Consider the following 16,536-nt stretch of genomic DNA (forward strand, 5'->3'; position numbering starts at 1 on the left):
AGGACTTAAAATGGCGATATTCACAATGAGAAACAAAAAATATATATAGGAAAAAAAAAAGGTTACATTTAAAAAATAATAAGAAATAAGATTAAATAAAAAATGGCTATATTCATAATGAGAAACAAGTAAAAAATAGTTTTTTAAATGATAAAAAATGAGGTAAAAAAAAAAAATTCAATAAATAAATATTAAAAATAAAATAAATAATTCATAATTTTTGGGAGTTTAACAGGAGTTAAAACTGCTATATTCATAAAGTAGCAATAATAATGTTCTGGAATCATTCTAATATGCTGATTTGCTCCTTAAGAAACACTGAAATGTGAACTGTTCAACGTATTTACTGTCACTTTTGATCAATGTAATGCCTCCTAGATGACCAAAAGTTGTGTGTGTTTCTGAAACCATGACCCGATCCCAGTTGAAAGGGTTTATTTAGTACCTGAGTGCTGGTGTCAGTGATGGTGATGAGCAGCTTCTCTACAGCGCTCTGCAGTCGAGTGCTGATGCTCATCAGAGGCTCCTCCCTCTCCAGCGGGAGCTCCGCCTCCTGCAGCTGCAGCCCCGCCCCCTGGATCCTCAGCGACATCTCCAGCTCTTCGTCGCCCTCAGTCTCTGCGGAGAACCGGCTGGCGTCTTCGGCGCTGGGGACGCTCTCAGAGGACGCTTCTGTGTGCGGACAGAACACATTCACAACATCAAAACAACTCGGTTATTCTTACTAGAATCTGGCAAAACACATGCAGGAGAAAAGGCCTTCAAATGTGCAGCAGGTGATGTTTTTGAGAACAGGATTATGTAAGAGATATAACTGATTAAGATTTAATGAAGTGCAGATTAATGGATCAAATCAGAAAGGCGAGAAGGAGACGTGAATGAGTCGCTCAGATGATCTCACACAATAAGGATGTGGTTTTTGTTCAGGGTCTTTTGTGTGTTTTGGGTGTTGAGTTACAGGAGTGTCCGGCTCATATTCAACATCATATATCAGGATCATTATAGTGAATGGAAACTAAAGCACAGACTAAAACCATTATAGAGAAGCAAAAAAAAAAAAAAAAAAAAAACATTTTTGTTACTTGAAATAAACTAAGCATTAACTGAAATAAAATAAAAATTATAATGAATAATAAATATAGTTATATATATATTAATATAAATTAAAATTAATAATAAAATTTTATAAATAACGAATAAAATATATTTTAAAAACTAATTCAATAATTAATAATAACAACAATAATATGCCAATGGCACTGAAAAAAAAAATTACTAAAAGTTGAAAATTAAATAAATAATAAAATGTAAATTCAAAACATTAATAAAAATTATCATAGCACCCCAATTACACACAAAAAATTACTAAAACATTAACCAAAATTTAAATTAATAATAAACAGTATTTATAAATAATAAATAACACAAAAATGTGATGTAAAATTTAAAAAACAAACATAATGACTAAAACGTTACCTAAAATTAAAATGTATAATAAAATATTCATATTTGTAAACAATAAAATAAAAAAACCATTTCAATAATTCATAAAAAACTATTATAGCACCCTAATGACACTGAAATGGCACTAAAAAACAAACCACAAAATGACTAAAAGTTTAACTAAAATTAAAATAATAACATTTACAAATATAAAATCAAAACTATTATAGCACCCTGACACTAACAACACAACAAAATGACTTCCACATTAACTATTAAAATAAATAATAAACAATTTATAATTATTATTTTTTTATTATTATTATTTATTTATTTATTATAATTTAAAAAATAATATTTCTAAATAAAATATAAAATAAAACCTAATTAAAAATATTAATAAAAACTATCATAGTAAACCAATGACACTAAAATGACACATTAAAAACGCTCAACAAAATTAATAAAACTTTAACTAAAATTAATGATAAAATATTATTTATAAATAATAAATAAAAACGAATTAAATAATTAATTAAAATTCTAATAGTACCCCAATGATAATAATAAAAATTATAATAAATATTAATGACAATAAAATGATACTTAAAACACTCAACTAGATTGCTAAAACTTTACCTTCAATTAAAATAAAAAATATATAAAATGCATTTATAAACAATACATATTAATGATAATAATAACAAATATTTATGACACTAAAATTATATTAAAAACACTCAAGAAAATTGCTAAAACTTAAACTAAAACCTAAAATTAAAATAAAACCATTATAAAATGTATTTAGAAATAATAAATATTAATCATAATAATAATAATAATAATAATAATAATAAATATTAAGTACAATAAAATGATTATAAAAAAACAGCAAAAATGATACTTTACCTACAATTCAAATAAAAAATATAAAATGTATGTATAAATAATAAATAATCATCATCATAATAATAATAATAATAATAATAATAATAAATATTAAGTACAATAAAATGATTCTAAAAACACAGCAAAAATGATACTTTACCTACAATTCAAATAAAAAAATTAAAATGTTTTTATAAATAATAAATATTAATCATCATAATAATAATAATAAATATTAAGTACAATAATATAAAAAAATATAAAATGTTTTTATAAATAATAAATATAATAATAATAATAATAATAATAATAATAAAACATATTAAGGATACTACAATGATATTAAAAACACTCAAAAAATTGCTTAAACGTTAACTAAAATTAAAATAAAAATATATAAAATTTATTTATAAATAATTCATATTAATAATAATAATTATAATAAATATTAATGACACTAAAATTATACTAAAAACACTCAACAAATTTACTAAAACTTTAACTAAAATCAAAAAAACAAATTATAACATTTATTTATAAATATTAATGATGATAATAAAAATAATAATAAATATTAATGACACTAAAATAAAATGTATTTAAAAATAATAAATATTAATAATAATAATTATAATAAATATTAATGACTAAAATGATCCTAAAAACACTTAACAAAATTACTAAAACTTTAACCGAAATTAAAATAATTACAAATATTGTTTATAATGAATAACAAATAAAATACAAAATGATAGTATAAGACTAATAATAGTGTGTGAATAACACGTCTCAGAGTGAGCACACCCATACGCAGGTCACATGACCTCACCTCCACAGTACACAGAACATCTCTATGCAAAGACAATGAGTCAACAGAAAAGGACAAACAAGACGGACAGGATCTGATGTGGCTTCACCTGTTCCTGCAGGAGCACGCATCAATTAAAGCGGCCCGTCATCTGTTATTAACTCAAAGTGACTCTCATGTCACCCACTTCTTTAAACCAGACAACATTTCTGCTCAACACAAGCACTTCTGATCGCTGAGTCAAAGTGTGGCTGACTTTATTAATGTGAAATCAGGGAGTTATGTGGTTATTAGTGTGTGTTAATGACCGTCTCTGACCTCCTGGCGTCGCAGCGCTGTATGTTTTCACAGCCGATCTGAGATGAGCTTTACTGGACGCCTCCAGGATGCCCTCCACATGACGGCCGATGGTCTCCTCCGCCGCCGCCGTCGTCTTCAACACGTCAATCAGAACCTGACGCAGACGACCGTTCGCCGCACGCAGCAAATCCCTGCAAGAGACAGAAAAACTTACTATAGACTGTTGAGAAATATCTGGCTGATCTCCCTGGCTTTGGTTTGAGAGTTGATGAAAAGCCAGAAATTAATTAAATCATAAAAAATTTAAAAATACATGAAAAAAAAAAAAAAATAATAATGAAAAAAAAAAAACTTTTAAATTAATAAATAAATACATTTAAAAATATATATTTTTAAGTATAAAATAAGTATAACAAAAACTAATCAGAATAAACAATGCTCAAAATTTAAATAAATAGATACTTTTCAAATAAAAACAAATTTAAACAACTTACTAAAAATAAATCATTACACTGTAAAATTTAAATATTTTTAAATAGAAACAAAAATTTAAAAATTTAAAAACGTAAAAATTTAAATAAATACTTAAAAAAACAAATCAAAATAAAAACTTTAAAATAAATAAATTCATTCAAGTTAAAATAAATATTTTTAAAATAAAAACTGAAGTATAATAAAAAATTATGTAAGTATAAAACAAGTATAACAAAAAATATTTTTAAATAGAAACAAAAATTTATGTATAATTAAAAATTAAAAATTTAAATAAATAATTTAAAAAAATGAAAAGAAAAACTTTAAAATTAATAAATTCATTAAACTTAAAATAAATATTTTTAAAATAAAAACTAAAGTATAATTAGAATTTTTGTATAAGTATAAAATAAGTATAACAAAAACTAAGAACACAGTGCTCAATACTCTAAAAAAAATGTTAAAAGATAAATACTTTTCAAATAAAAACTAATTTAAACATAACTTACTAAAAAATAAATCATTACACTGTAAAATTAAAATTTTTTAAATAGAAACAAAAATGTGTATTTAATTAAAATGTAAAATTTAAATAATTACTTTTAAAAAATCAAAACAAAAACTTTAAAATTAAGAAATTCAATAAATTTAAAATTTATTTTTAAAATAAAAACTAAAGTATAATTAGAATTATTTGTACAAGTATAAAATAAGTGTATGAAAACTAATCAGAATAAACAATGCTCAATAAATAAATAATTTAAATAGATATTTTAAAAATGTAAACAAATTTAAACATAACTTACTAAAAATACATCATTACACTTTAAAATAAAATATTTTTTTAAATAGAAACAAAAATTTAAGTATAATTAAAATAAATGTCTTAAACACAAATGAAAATAAAAATATAAAAATATAAAATTAAAATAAATACTTTAAAAATGTAAACAAATCTAAACATAACTTACTAAATATAAATCATTACATCGTAAAATTCAAATAAATATGTTTAAAATAAAAACTAAAATAAAGTATAATTATAAGTATAAAATAAAATATTTTCTTAAACAAGTCAGAATTAAACTTGCTAAATATTATTAAATGATAAAAATATAAAATTAAAATGCAAACAAATTGAAACATAACTTACTAAAAAGACATCATTTCATTGCAAAATCAAAATAAACTTTTAAAATAAAACAAAAATAACCACTTAGTAAAACTGACTAAAAAAAGTAAAATTAATATCAATAAATGATTTTAAAAAAAAGTCGCAAAGTACTTTTAAGTCATAAAATGTCAAATTAAAATCATCTTAAAATAAAAACAAATAACAATGAAATTCACTAAAAATGTATTAAATATAAAATTAAAATACATTTTTAAATAAAAACAAAACAAAATTAACACACTAAAAATTAATTCAATCAGAAAAATTAATCTAAGTATCTATCTGAACCATAAAAATATAAAATTTAAATAAATAAATACTTTCAAAATAAGAATGAATTGAAATATAACTCACTAATAAATCATTAAAATAAAAAAAATTAAATCTATATTTGTAATATTAAAAACTAAAATAAAACATAGTAAAACTTACGGTATAAATAATTATAACTTAACAAATTTTAAAATATCAAAATTAAAATCAATAATTAAAAAATAAATTGCAAAGTACTATTAAATCATAAAATATAAAATTAAAATGATCTTAAAATAAAAACAAATCAAAATAAAATTGACCAAACAGTAAATAAAAATGATATCAGAAAAATGTTAATTAAATAAAGTAAATATATAAAAAAATCTAAATAAATTAATAAAAATGCAAAAATTAAAATAAACAATTTTAAAGTAAAAACAAATATAAATAAAATATACAAAATATGTATTAAATCATATAAACGTCAAAATAAATAAAATGATTTTAAATCTTTCTCTGTGCTTCTCTGAACTCTCTCACTTTTAGTGTGTGTCTGATCAGATCATAAATAATTAATGAGCTGCTCACCTCTCAGTGGTGATGACATCAGATGAAGGCTGCGGCTCCTGTGATGTCACGGCTCTCCCCTGACCTCCGTCCTTCCTCACCTCCTCCTCCTCCTCCTCTTCCTCCTTCTCTCTCGTCTGGAGTTTATGAACAGGCAAGAAAGAAACGGCCGACAAGAAGCCCGTCATTTGATCAGAGAGAGCTCAGAGTCATTTCCAACAGTCTGCTGTTTGTCAAAGTGAGCGCAGCGGCTCCGAAACCCACACACAGTCAAATACAGCAGAACAACTCCACAACAGCTTTCACTGCGCTGCCATAGCAACAGCTGCACCTCACGGCAACTGTTTCTAAGGAGACGAGCGCCACCTCATGGTCAGAGGAGGAAGTGCAGCTGCAGTGTAAACATGCCTAGATACTTCAGAAAGACAATATACTCATCTCACATTTAAGGGGAGAAACCGCAGGCAAAAAAATGTTTTTTCATGCAGCTCTCAAGTGTTTTTTCAGACTAGTGGAAAGAAAACATCCAAAATACACTGTTAAGTGTTTCTTTTATAGCACTTTATCTATTTGTGTCAAAAGATTTCAATTACAATACAGATTTTTAAAGGCCATGAGTTTTTTCTCCTACACTGAGCCATAAATCTCCACTTCAGTAGCACTTACACACACCACACTTTACATTTTTATTCCTGTCTATATCCTGAAGGATTTTACAGAGGGATGTGTTCCTATACAATTGACCATATGCACGGATTACTTCCTTGTTTTAGTCAAGCCAGCTCAGTCATTTTCCAAAATGTCCAGTCCCTACTAGTTTGCCATGGTTTATTCAGGGGAAGTGTGCAAAAAGCGGTGGAGGAGTCGTTTGCAGTGTGAACAAACCAAAAAGCAAGCGTTGCAAGCTTCAACGTACATGCGTCAAACTAGACGCGTTGCCTGAACGGTGTGAACGCACCATTATACCAATAATATTTAACTTATTTAATTTGTAATGAACTATATATTTAAGCAATAAGGTACGAGAGGCCGTGCTGTATCGTGAATAAATCACGGCTGAAGGGCGTTGTTAGGCAAGACGCGAAGCGAAGCTTTTATAAAACGGTTACCACACAATAAAAATATAAAAATCAAAAATATATATTAATTTATATATATTGAGTTCTACGTTTTCATAAAGTAAAATCATTAACTGCCTTCCGCTGTAAAAAGTAGTCCCTAACTGCTGCAGCTGTGTTTACGTTGCTAAGGGTGGTTGCTAAGGAGGTTCAATGATACACAAAACCGTTGAGTGAAGCGGTCATAGCAGTGCTGTATCATGAATACCACACAGCTGCTGACCAATCAGAATTGAGGAATGGAACTAACCGCTTTATAAAAGTATTTAAAGTCCCCCTGAAATCAAAATTAAAGTTTTTTGGCTTTTAGTATGAATATATTAGCCTTAAGCAGGGCTTAAAAACGAAAAAAAAATCCATTCGGTTCACTCCGAGCAGAATCGATATTATAACGTTTCTGTTCTTGCGTTCCTCATTAAACAATACGTTCCGAGAACGGTTTTCTAGAAAAAATACCGGTTAATAACGTTATTTTATTACACGGCGCGATAGATAGATAGATAGATAGATAGATAGATAGATAGATAGATAGATAGATAGATAGATAGATAGATAGATAGATAGATAGATAGATAGATAGATAGATAGATAGTGTGTGCCTTTTAATAACATGTTTGGCATTATGTTTACAAATGATTCAACCAAATTCCGTGTTCGTGTCATCTGAACTTCTTGTCTTTAAAACCGAAAGTAAACGAGTTCACCTGAAGGCCGTAACTAGGGTTTGAAAATTAGTGAGGTCCGAAGTAAGGTTGAGAAACACCGCTTTAATTAATGTTTTTTTGATGACTTAACGTTGACTAAAGAGCATGAGACGTCTTCCTGCTGGCCAGTAACGGTAACGTTATTTGTCATAGTAGCCTATTTCATTCTGTAACAAACAGATTTGTATTATGCTATTGTTTTTGATAGTGTTATACATTTCTTTCAGATATTAACGATGATCGCTGCGTTTGTCTTACCGATTGTGTTATCTTCCTGTCAGCAATTAAATTACAGATTGTCTAAAAGATTTTTTTTATGAATGTACAATGTTGCCGGATATTGCTACGAAAAACAAGCAATTACAAAAATAAAGAAAAAGATATCCGAAATAAGTTCAAATCTTGTGTTTTGTAAATAAGATTAATATATCAGTAACACTAACGTTCAACTTTCCACTTTATAAACGTCCCAAAGTGTCACAATAAATTGGAAAAATGAGTCAAAATACACGTATAATAGGTGGATCTGGCAACAAACGGAGGCTGCACACGCGCTCTCACTCAACGCGCTCTCAAGCCTCGTTCACTGCGCTAGCTTCTCGCATCAACATGAATTGCAAACACTCATGTGATATGAGGTGGTTTAAACGGCTAAATAATCATTCAGAGAGCTTGGCATTTTATTTTTGAATATACAAAAATGACCGAGGTCCAGACCTCGGTGACCTCATAGCTGGCTACGGCATATTCCTTACCTAATATAGCCAATTATAGGCTATTTTCACTCAAACAAAACAGAACTCCAGATAGTTATGCTTTTACATTTAATGCATAAAAGCAAAAGAAAACGTAATGCATAATTTTAACTACAAGTTTTAATTAGGCTACAATAACTTAAACATACCTTTGCACATGAAACAGCCAGGTGCTTGGTAACCTTAAGCTCGTCGCATCAGAAAGGGCTCTGCTTATGTCTGCTTCGCGGGCATTTCACGGTGTATGCGTCACCGTCGCATTTGCGCACACAATTTGAATTCATGTTTTTGGTCTGCCAAATTGATATAATAAAGAGAACGATAAAAATACCGTTATTAACCGGTTAATTTGGAATTTCTGTTTCCGTTTCTGTTCAGAACGATTAAAATTGATTTTGTTTTCGTTTTTGTTTTTGTTCCTGTTCAATGTCATTTGTTTTCGGTTTTCGTTTTCGTTCCTTGAACCGGTTCAGAGCCCTGGCCTTAAGGTTATCTATAAGCTAGTGTGCTGCAAAACAAAGACAAAATTCGTGTTTACAAGATATGGGCATTCAAAACTTACAGTCTCGTCACTTCCGCCAATATGAATCAAGGATTTGGATGATATCACCGTGCACTTCAGCTTCTCATCAAACGTTCTGTCCAATCAAATGCTCTCTAGAGTCCGTAATGTCCCGCCCCCTACACAGCAGATCATATGCGCTCATATGCGCGGACGGCATGTATTAAACTACACAGCCTCAGCATGATTATGATCACTATTTCGTTTTAGCAAGTTTCATATTGAATCTGTGTGGTAATTTATTAGTCTGTGGCTGTCATAAGCTTACAAATGCGGCTTTACCGAGCTCAACGGCTCTTGCCCGAGCAGATATTAATGGAACGCTATTGGCTATTCAAAATTAGTGGGCGGGGCTGAGCGATATGTTTTTGTTTCAATTAAAAGTACGTCACCACATAGAATAACGCTGCGTGTTTCAAGGCACTTCAGTGGACCTTTAAATAATTCGCCCTTATAGGCTGTTTGTGTCTGAGCTCAATGACTTTCTGCACTTGCTATACTCTATACTTCAGTGCGGCAAAAGTGCTACAATTTATTATACTAGTAATTATATAACAAATCGAACAGCAAGACGTCTTGAAAAACTATGGAGTTGAAATGGCAGCCAATGATTGATCCTCTGCTGCCATCATCTGGTTATATGAGTAATTTCATCTAATTGTCATCTTAAAAAGACATCGTTTTCCGTGAAAAGACACTTTTTCCGTGTTGTCTTTATGAATAAAAAGTGCATCTTTGGAGTGAATTTTATCGCACAGCTGCAGAGTTGAAAAATAATAAAGGCTTTAAAATATGACAAGATTTAAAAAATGTGTTGATGACTATGAAGGCAAGTTACTGATGATCAAGAATACAATTAAGATGTCCTTAGCTAGCTAACGTTAGCCTAAACATGATATGATAGTGTTTAGCTGTCAGCGTTTAAATGTACAACTATGCAGGTTCTCTCCTGGGATTTAAATGATATGTTAATACGATGTTGTTAAATAATATGAAACTGAATGTACATGGCACTATCATTATTTACGATGTTGCAATTATTATTTTTCTCAGCAGTAGAGGAGCCAACTTAAAATCTTAAGGCAGCTGCTAAACTTAAGTTTTGTATATATTTATTAATTTGTATGTATTTATTACACTTGACATATTTATTAAAATGTATTTGTTTACATATTAATATTTATATAGTTTTTTTTTAACAGTAGCGTCTATGAAACACTGCTGGATGAGCTCATTTTAAATGAGGGAGGAGTGTGTTGCCAGGGAAACTGTATTGTTTACTTTACCTGCTCTGTCTGTGAGCTGCAGCTTTGCATGCTGGGATGCAGGTGTTCATCTCTCCGTCTGTCGCTCTCGTCTTCTCTCTCCTTGATCTGCTGCAGCTCCAGCTCCTTCTGTTTTAAACACACGCAGATGTAAAAAATCAGCACCAAACATCACATGCAGCTTTGAGCTGTAGAGACAAATCAGTGAAATCACACACAAACACTAAAGCCATGCAGAGCTGCTCCAGAACGCACACAGGACATCACATGATGAAACTTGTGAAAGTCAATGTGAAATTAAAATCATTCACCTTCTTCAATGCCTCTGGTCTAATGATCAATCATTCATCAGTGCACAATATTCTTTCAGAAGCAATTTTCAGCAAAAAAGCTTCTTTTTTAAATACTGAATCACCTCCAAAACAACTTTTAGTTTCTGCTAATATTGCAAAAAACAGAGAAATGGAAAAATCATGTTGGCCAAATTAGCTAAAAAGCTTAAAATGAAAAGACTTTTAAAAACTAAATTTATTTTGTAAACATTTTAGCAATAAAAAGCTCACTAATAATTAATGAAATCATACAAATGTAAAATTTAAATCCTGAAAAAATACAAATCAAAAGTAAAATTAAAAGTGCTTTAAAAATGAACTCATTAATCAATTGAATAAATAAAAAACTAAAATAAATACATAAAAAAAATCTAAATAAAACTATTCAAATCATAAGTCAAATTAAAATAAGGAATTTTAAAATAAAAAACTTCTATTAAAAGTTTACTTAATAACTTAACTAAATTAACTTAACTTAATCACAAACACTGTTGAAATAAATAAATATTCACTTTTTTATATTTGTTTATTTTATTTTAAAGTCATGCATTTTAAATTTATATTTTATAAAGTTAACTTTTAATAAAGACTAGTCGCAATAAAAGTTACTATAAATTAAATCATAAAACTTTAAACTTTTTAAAAAATTAATTAATTAATTAATTAATTAAAATAAATAATTACTCTTTTATTAATACTTAACCTAATTATAAAAATATAAAATTAAAATAAATAACTTTAAAATATAATTAATCAAAAAACTTTAAAATAAAGACTAATCTTAATAAACTGACAAAAAATGTATCAAATCATACAAATGTCAAACTAAAATACAGAATTTTCAAATAAAAAAAACCTTTAAAAGTTAACTTAATTATACAATTAAAAGAAATAAATTTAAAATAAATCAAATTCAAAATAAACTGAATCAAACAAATATTAAATTAAACTAAATATTTTTAAAATTAAAACTTTTTTAAACTTAACCTAATTATAAAAATATAAAAAATAAATAACTTTATAATAATATGAATCAAAAAAAAGTTTTGAAAGTGATTTTAAAAATAAAAAAGTTATATTAACATAACTAAGATAAAGACTAATAAAAATAAAAATAAATAAAAATGTATTAAATCATACAAAATGTCAAAATAAAATAATTTAAAAATAATAATCATTCAAAATAAAACACTAAAAAAGATTAAACATCCAAATATAGACTTAAAATAAGAAAATGTGTTGTAAAATATCAAAATAATCACTTAAAATTGCAGGGGGGCAAGTTAATATTTTAGTTAAAAGGGTTTCGACATCCCATTTTGTGAATTTCTGACCAAAACAATAACTAGCTGTTTGACTTTTGAAAATTATTTTAAGTTAAATTAAAATGAATTAAAATAACTTTAAAATAAAGACTAATCAAAATAAAAAGGACAAAAATATTATTAAATCCTAAAAATGTCAAATTAAAATAATAAAATAATAATAATCAGACTTTTAAAAATTATTAAAAAAGTTAAATTAAAATCACTTTAAAATTAAGACTACTCAATATAAAAAGGACAAAAATATTATTAAATCCTAAAAATGTCCAATTAAAATAATAAAAAATAATAATATTTAGACTTTAAAAAAATATTTTAAAAAGTTCAATTAAAATAAAGACTAATCAAAATAAAAATAAGAAAAATATTATTAAATCCTAAAAATGTCAAATTAAAATACTTTAAAAAATAATCAGACTTTTAAAAATTATTTAAAAAGTTAAATTAAAATAACTTTAAAATAAAGACTAATCAAAATAAAAATGACAAAAATATTATTAAATCCTATAAATGTCCAATTAAAATAAAAAAATTAATCAGACTTTTACAAATTATTAAAAAAGTTACATTAAAATAAATTAAAATAACTTTAAAATAAAGACTAATCAAAATAAAAATGACTAAACACGTATTAAATCCTAAAAATGTCCAATTAAAATAATTTAAAAAAATAATAATTAGACTTTTACAAATTATTAAAAAAGTTAAATTAAAATAAATTAAAATAACTTTAAAATAAAGACTAATCAATATGAAAATGAGAAAAATATTATTAAATCCTAAAAATGTCAAATTAAAGTATTTAAAAAAAATCAGACTTTTAAACATTAAAAAAGATAAATTAAAATAAATTAAATTAAAATAACTTTAAAATAAAGACTAATCAAAATAAAAATGACTAAACACGTATTAAATCCTAAAAATGTCCAATTAAAATAATTAAAAAAAATAATAATTAGACTTTTACAAATTATTAAAAAAGTTAAATTAAAATAAAGTAAAATAACTTTAAAATAAAGACTAATCAAAATAAAAAGGACAAAAATATTATTTAATCCTAAAAATGTCCAATTAAAATAAAAAAAATTAATCAGACTTTTAAAAATTATTAAAAAAGTTAAATTAAAATGAATTAAAATAACTTTAAAATAAAGACTAATCAAAATAAAAATGACTAAACACGTATTAAATCCTAAAAATGTCAAATTAAGAAAATTTAAAAAATAATAATCAGACTTTTAAAAATTATTAAAAAAAGATAAATTAAAATAAATTAAAATAACTTTAAAATAAAGACTAATCAAAATAAAAATGACTAAACACGTATTAAATCCTAAAAATGTCCAATTAAAATAATTAAAAAAAATTATAATCAGACTTTTACAAATTATTAAAAAAGTTAAATTAAAATAAAGTAAAATAACTTTAAAATAAAGACTAATCAAAATAAAAAGGTCAAAAATATTATTTAATCCTAAAATTTCCAATTAAAATAAAAAAAATTAATCAGACTTTTAAAAATTATTAAAAAAGTTAAATTAAAATCAATTAAAATAACTTTAAAATAAACACTAATCAAAATAAAAATGACTAAACACGTATTAAATCCTAAAAATGTCAAAAAAAAAAATAATCAGACTTTTAAAAATTATTAAAAAAAGATAAATGAAAATAAATTAAAATAACTTTAAAATAAAGACTAATCAAACTAAAAAGGTCAAAAATATTATTTAATCCTAAAATGTCCAATTAAAATAAAAAAATTAATCAGACTTTTAAAAATTATTAAAAAAGTTTAATTAAAATCAAAATAACTTTAAAATAAAGACTAATCAAAATAAAAATGACTAAAAACGTATTAAATCCTAAAAATGTCCAATTAAAATAATTCTGAATCAAACAAAAAAAAGACTAAACATTAAAGCACAGACATTTAAATACGTAAATGTTTTGTAAAATATTAAAATGTAAACTTAACATTTTGACCTAAAACCTTAATTTTGAAATTAAGCAGTGAAGTATTTCATGTTGACTTCAACAGTGAGTGTGAAAAGGGACGGTCCATGCGCGAGAGAGAGAGAGAGAGAAAGAGCGACACACACAGGAACAGGAAGTGCTTCCACAGGAAGAGGCGCACACCTGCAGTGAGTGTATCTGTGCTGTCAGGAGCGTGTTGTGCTCCTGATAAACCTCCAGCTGATGAGCGTGAGACGACCGGAGCGCCTCCAGAACGCGGCCGTGTTCCTGCTCCTGCTGGACCAGCTCAGAGCGCAAGTCCTCTTCATCATCATCATCATCATCAGGGATCTCTGTGTCCTCCTGATCTTCCTCAACTCGGTCATCTTCATCATCATACAACGTCTCAGAAAGGGTTTGGCTCTCTTCTCTGATCTCTTCATCATCATCATCATCATCCTCTAGTGTTTTGTGTTCAGTGCTGAAGGTGGGCTCTTCTTCAGAAGACTGTGGAGACCAGCGTTAAACTCAACCATCAGACCATTATGGGCTTATTATGGGCTCATGGTTTCGTACAGCGAACCAGAACTATGATAATACTTTTATAATCGCTTTAACTAAAGAGAAAAACACTGACAGAGTTTAAAGAGTTTGAGCATTTAAAGCAACAAACAACAAAACTGCAGAATAAACAAAATAAAGAGGACATTATCATCCAATGGTGCGCTCAACAATATAGTATTAAAGTTTCACTCTGATACGGTTATAGATTTTATTAATGGTTTGAACTCATTTTTAGATTTTCAGATTTTTTATTTTAAAGTTTAAGTAATTTTGTTGTGTTTTTTAATTTTTTTTTATTTATTTTTTTCAATTTAGTATAATATTTATATTAGTATATAATTATTTAATAAGTTTAATATTTATAATAGTATAACAATGATATATAATATTTATTCACAGTTCATTTTTATTTTTAGATTTTAATTTTTTTTCCAAGTTTTACTAATTTTGTTGTGTATTTTTTGTTTAGATTTAATTTAGTGTTTATTAATTTTAGTTTTATTTCTAGTTATTTTAGTACATCAGGTTAAACTAAATAAAAATTCTAAATAAAAATGTCTTGGAAATGCTTAAATAAAATGAGTATAATATTTATATTAGTATATAATTTTTTAACAAGTTTAATATATATTAGTATAAAAATTATATATATAATATTTATTCATAGTTTGAATTAATTTTTATTTTTCAATTTTCAGATTTGTATTTTATTTTAAAGTTTTATTAATTTTGTTGTGTTTTTGTCATTTTTTATTATTTTTTTAATTTAGTTTTTATTCATTTTAGTTTTTATTTCTAGTTATTTTAGTACATCAGGTTAAACTAAATAAAAATTAGAAATGTCTTAGAAACGCTTAAAATTTGTATAATATTTATATTAGTCTATAATTATTTAATAACTATAATATTTATATTAGTATAACAACTGTATATATAATATTTGTTAATAGTTTGAACTAATTTTTAGATTTTCTGATTTTTTATTTTAATGTTTTAGTCATTTTGTTGTGTTTTTGTAATTTTTTTATTTTCAATTTAGTATAATATTTATATTAGTATATAATTATTTAATAAGTTTAATATTTATATTAGTATAACAATGATATATAATATTTATTCACAGTTCATTTTTATTTTTTCCAAGTTTTACTAATTTTGTTGTGCATTTTTTGTTTAGATTTAATTTAGTGTTTTAATTTTAGTTTTTGTTTTATTTCTAGTTATTTTAGTACATCAGGTTAAACTAAATAAAAATTAGAAATGTCTTAGAAACGCTTAAAATTTGTATAATATTTATATTAGTCTATAATTATTTAATAACTAAAATATTTATATTAGTATAACAACTGTATATATAATATTTGTTAATAGTTTGAACTAATTTTTAGATTTTCTGATTTTTTATTTTAATGTTTTAGTCATTTTGTTGTGTTTTTGTAATTTTTTTATTTTCAATTTAGTATAATATTTATATTAGTATATAATTATTTAATAAGTTTAATATTTATATTAGTATAACAATGATATATAATATTTATTCACAGTTCATTTTTATTTTTTCCAAGTTTTACTAATTTTGTTGTGTATTTTTTGTTTAGATTTAATTTAGTGTTTATTAATTTTAGTTTTATTTCTAGTTATTTTAGTACATCAGGTTAAACTAAACAAAAAATCTAAATAAAACTCTCTTGGAAATGCTTTAATAAAATGAGTATATATTTAAATTAGTATATAATTATGTAATAAGTTTAATATATATTTGTATAACAATTATAATATTTATTCATAGTTTGAATTAATTTTTATTTTTCAATTTTCAGATTTTTATTTTATTTTAAAGTTTTATTAATTTTGTTGTGTTTTTGTCATTTTTTTTTTTTTTTAATTTAGTTTTTATTCATTTTAGTTTTTATTTCTAGTTATTTTAGTACATCAGGTTAAACTAAATAAAAATTAGAAATGTCTTAGAAATGCTTAAAATTTGTATAATATTTATATTAGTCTATAATTATTTAATAACTAAAATATTTATATTAGTTTAACAAC

At 25.1% G+C, this 16,536-nt stretch overlaps 1 protein-coding gene across 1 annotated transcript in view; it reads right to left on the reverse strand.

Moving 5' to 3' along the window:
- The window catches only part of LOC141289446 (uncharacterized), a 103,038-nt gene that overhangs the window by 66,398 nt on the left and 20,104 nt on the right, over window positions 1-16,536 (reverse strand). The window contains exons 5-9 of the mRNA XM_073821540.1: window positions 14,110-14,433; window positions 10,335-10,442; window positions 5,931-6,046; window positions 3,458-3,630; window positions 446-672 (exon numbers count right to left, since the gene is read on the reverse strand). Coding sequence (XP_073677641.1) covers window positions 446-672; window positions 3,458-3,630; window positions 5,931-6,046; window positions 10,335-10,442; window positions 14,110-14,433 — 948 coding nt within the window. The remainder of the gene's footprint in view (window positions 1-445; window positions 673-3,457; window positions 3,631-5,930; window positions 6,047-10,334; window positions 10,443-14,109; window positions 14,434-16,536) is intronic.

This window comes from Garra rufa, chromosome 17 (genome assembly GCF_049309525.1).
Source record: "Garra rufa chromosome 17, GarRuf1.0, whole genome shotgun sequence".
In the NCBI taxonomy this organism is placed as follows: Eukaryota; Metazoa; Chordata; class Actinopteri; order Cypriniformes; family Cyprinidae; genus Garra; species Garra rufa.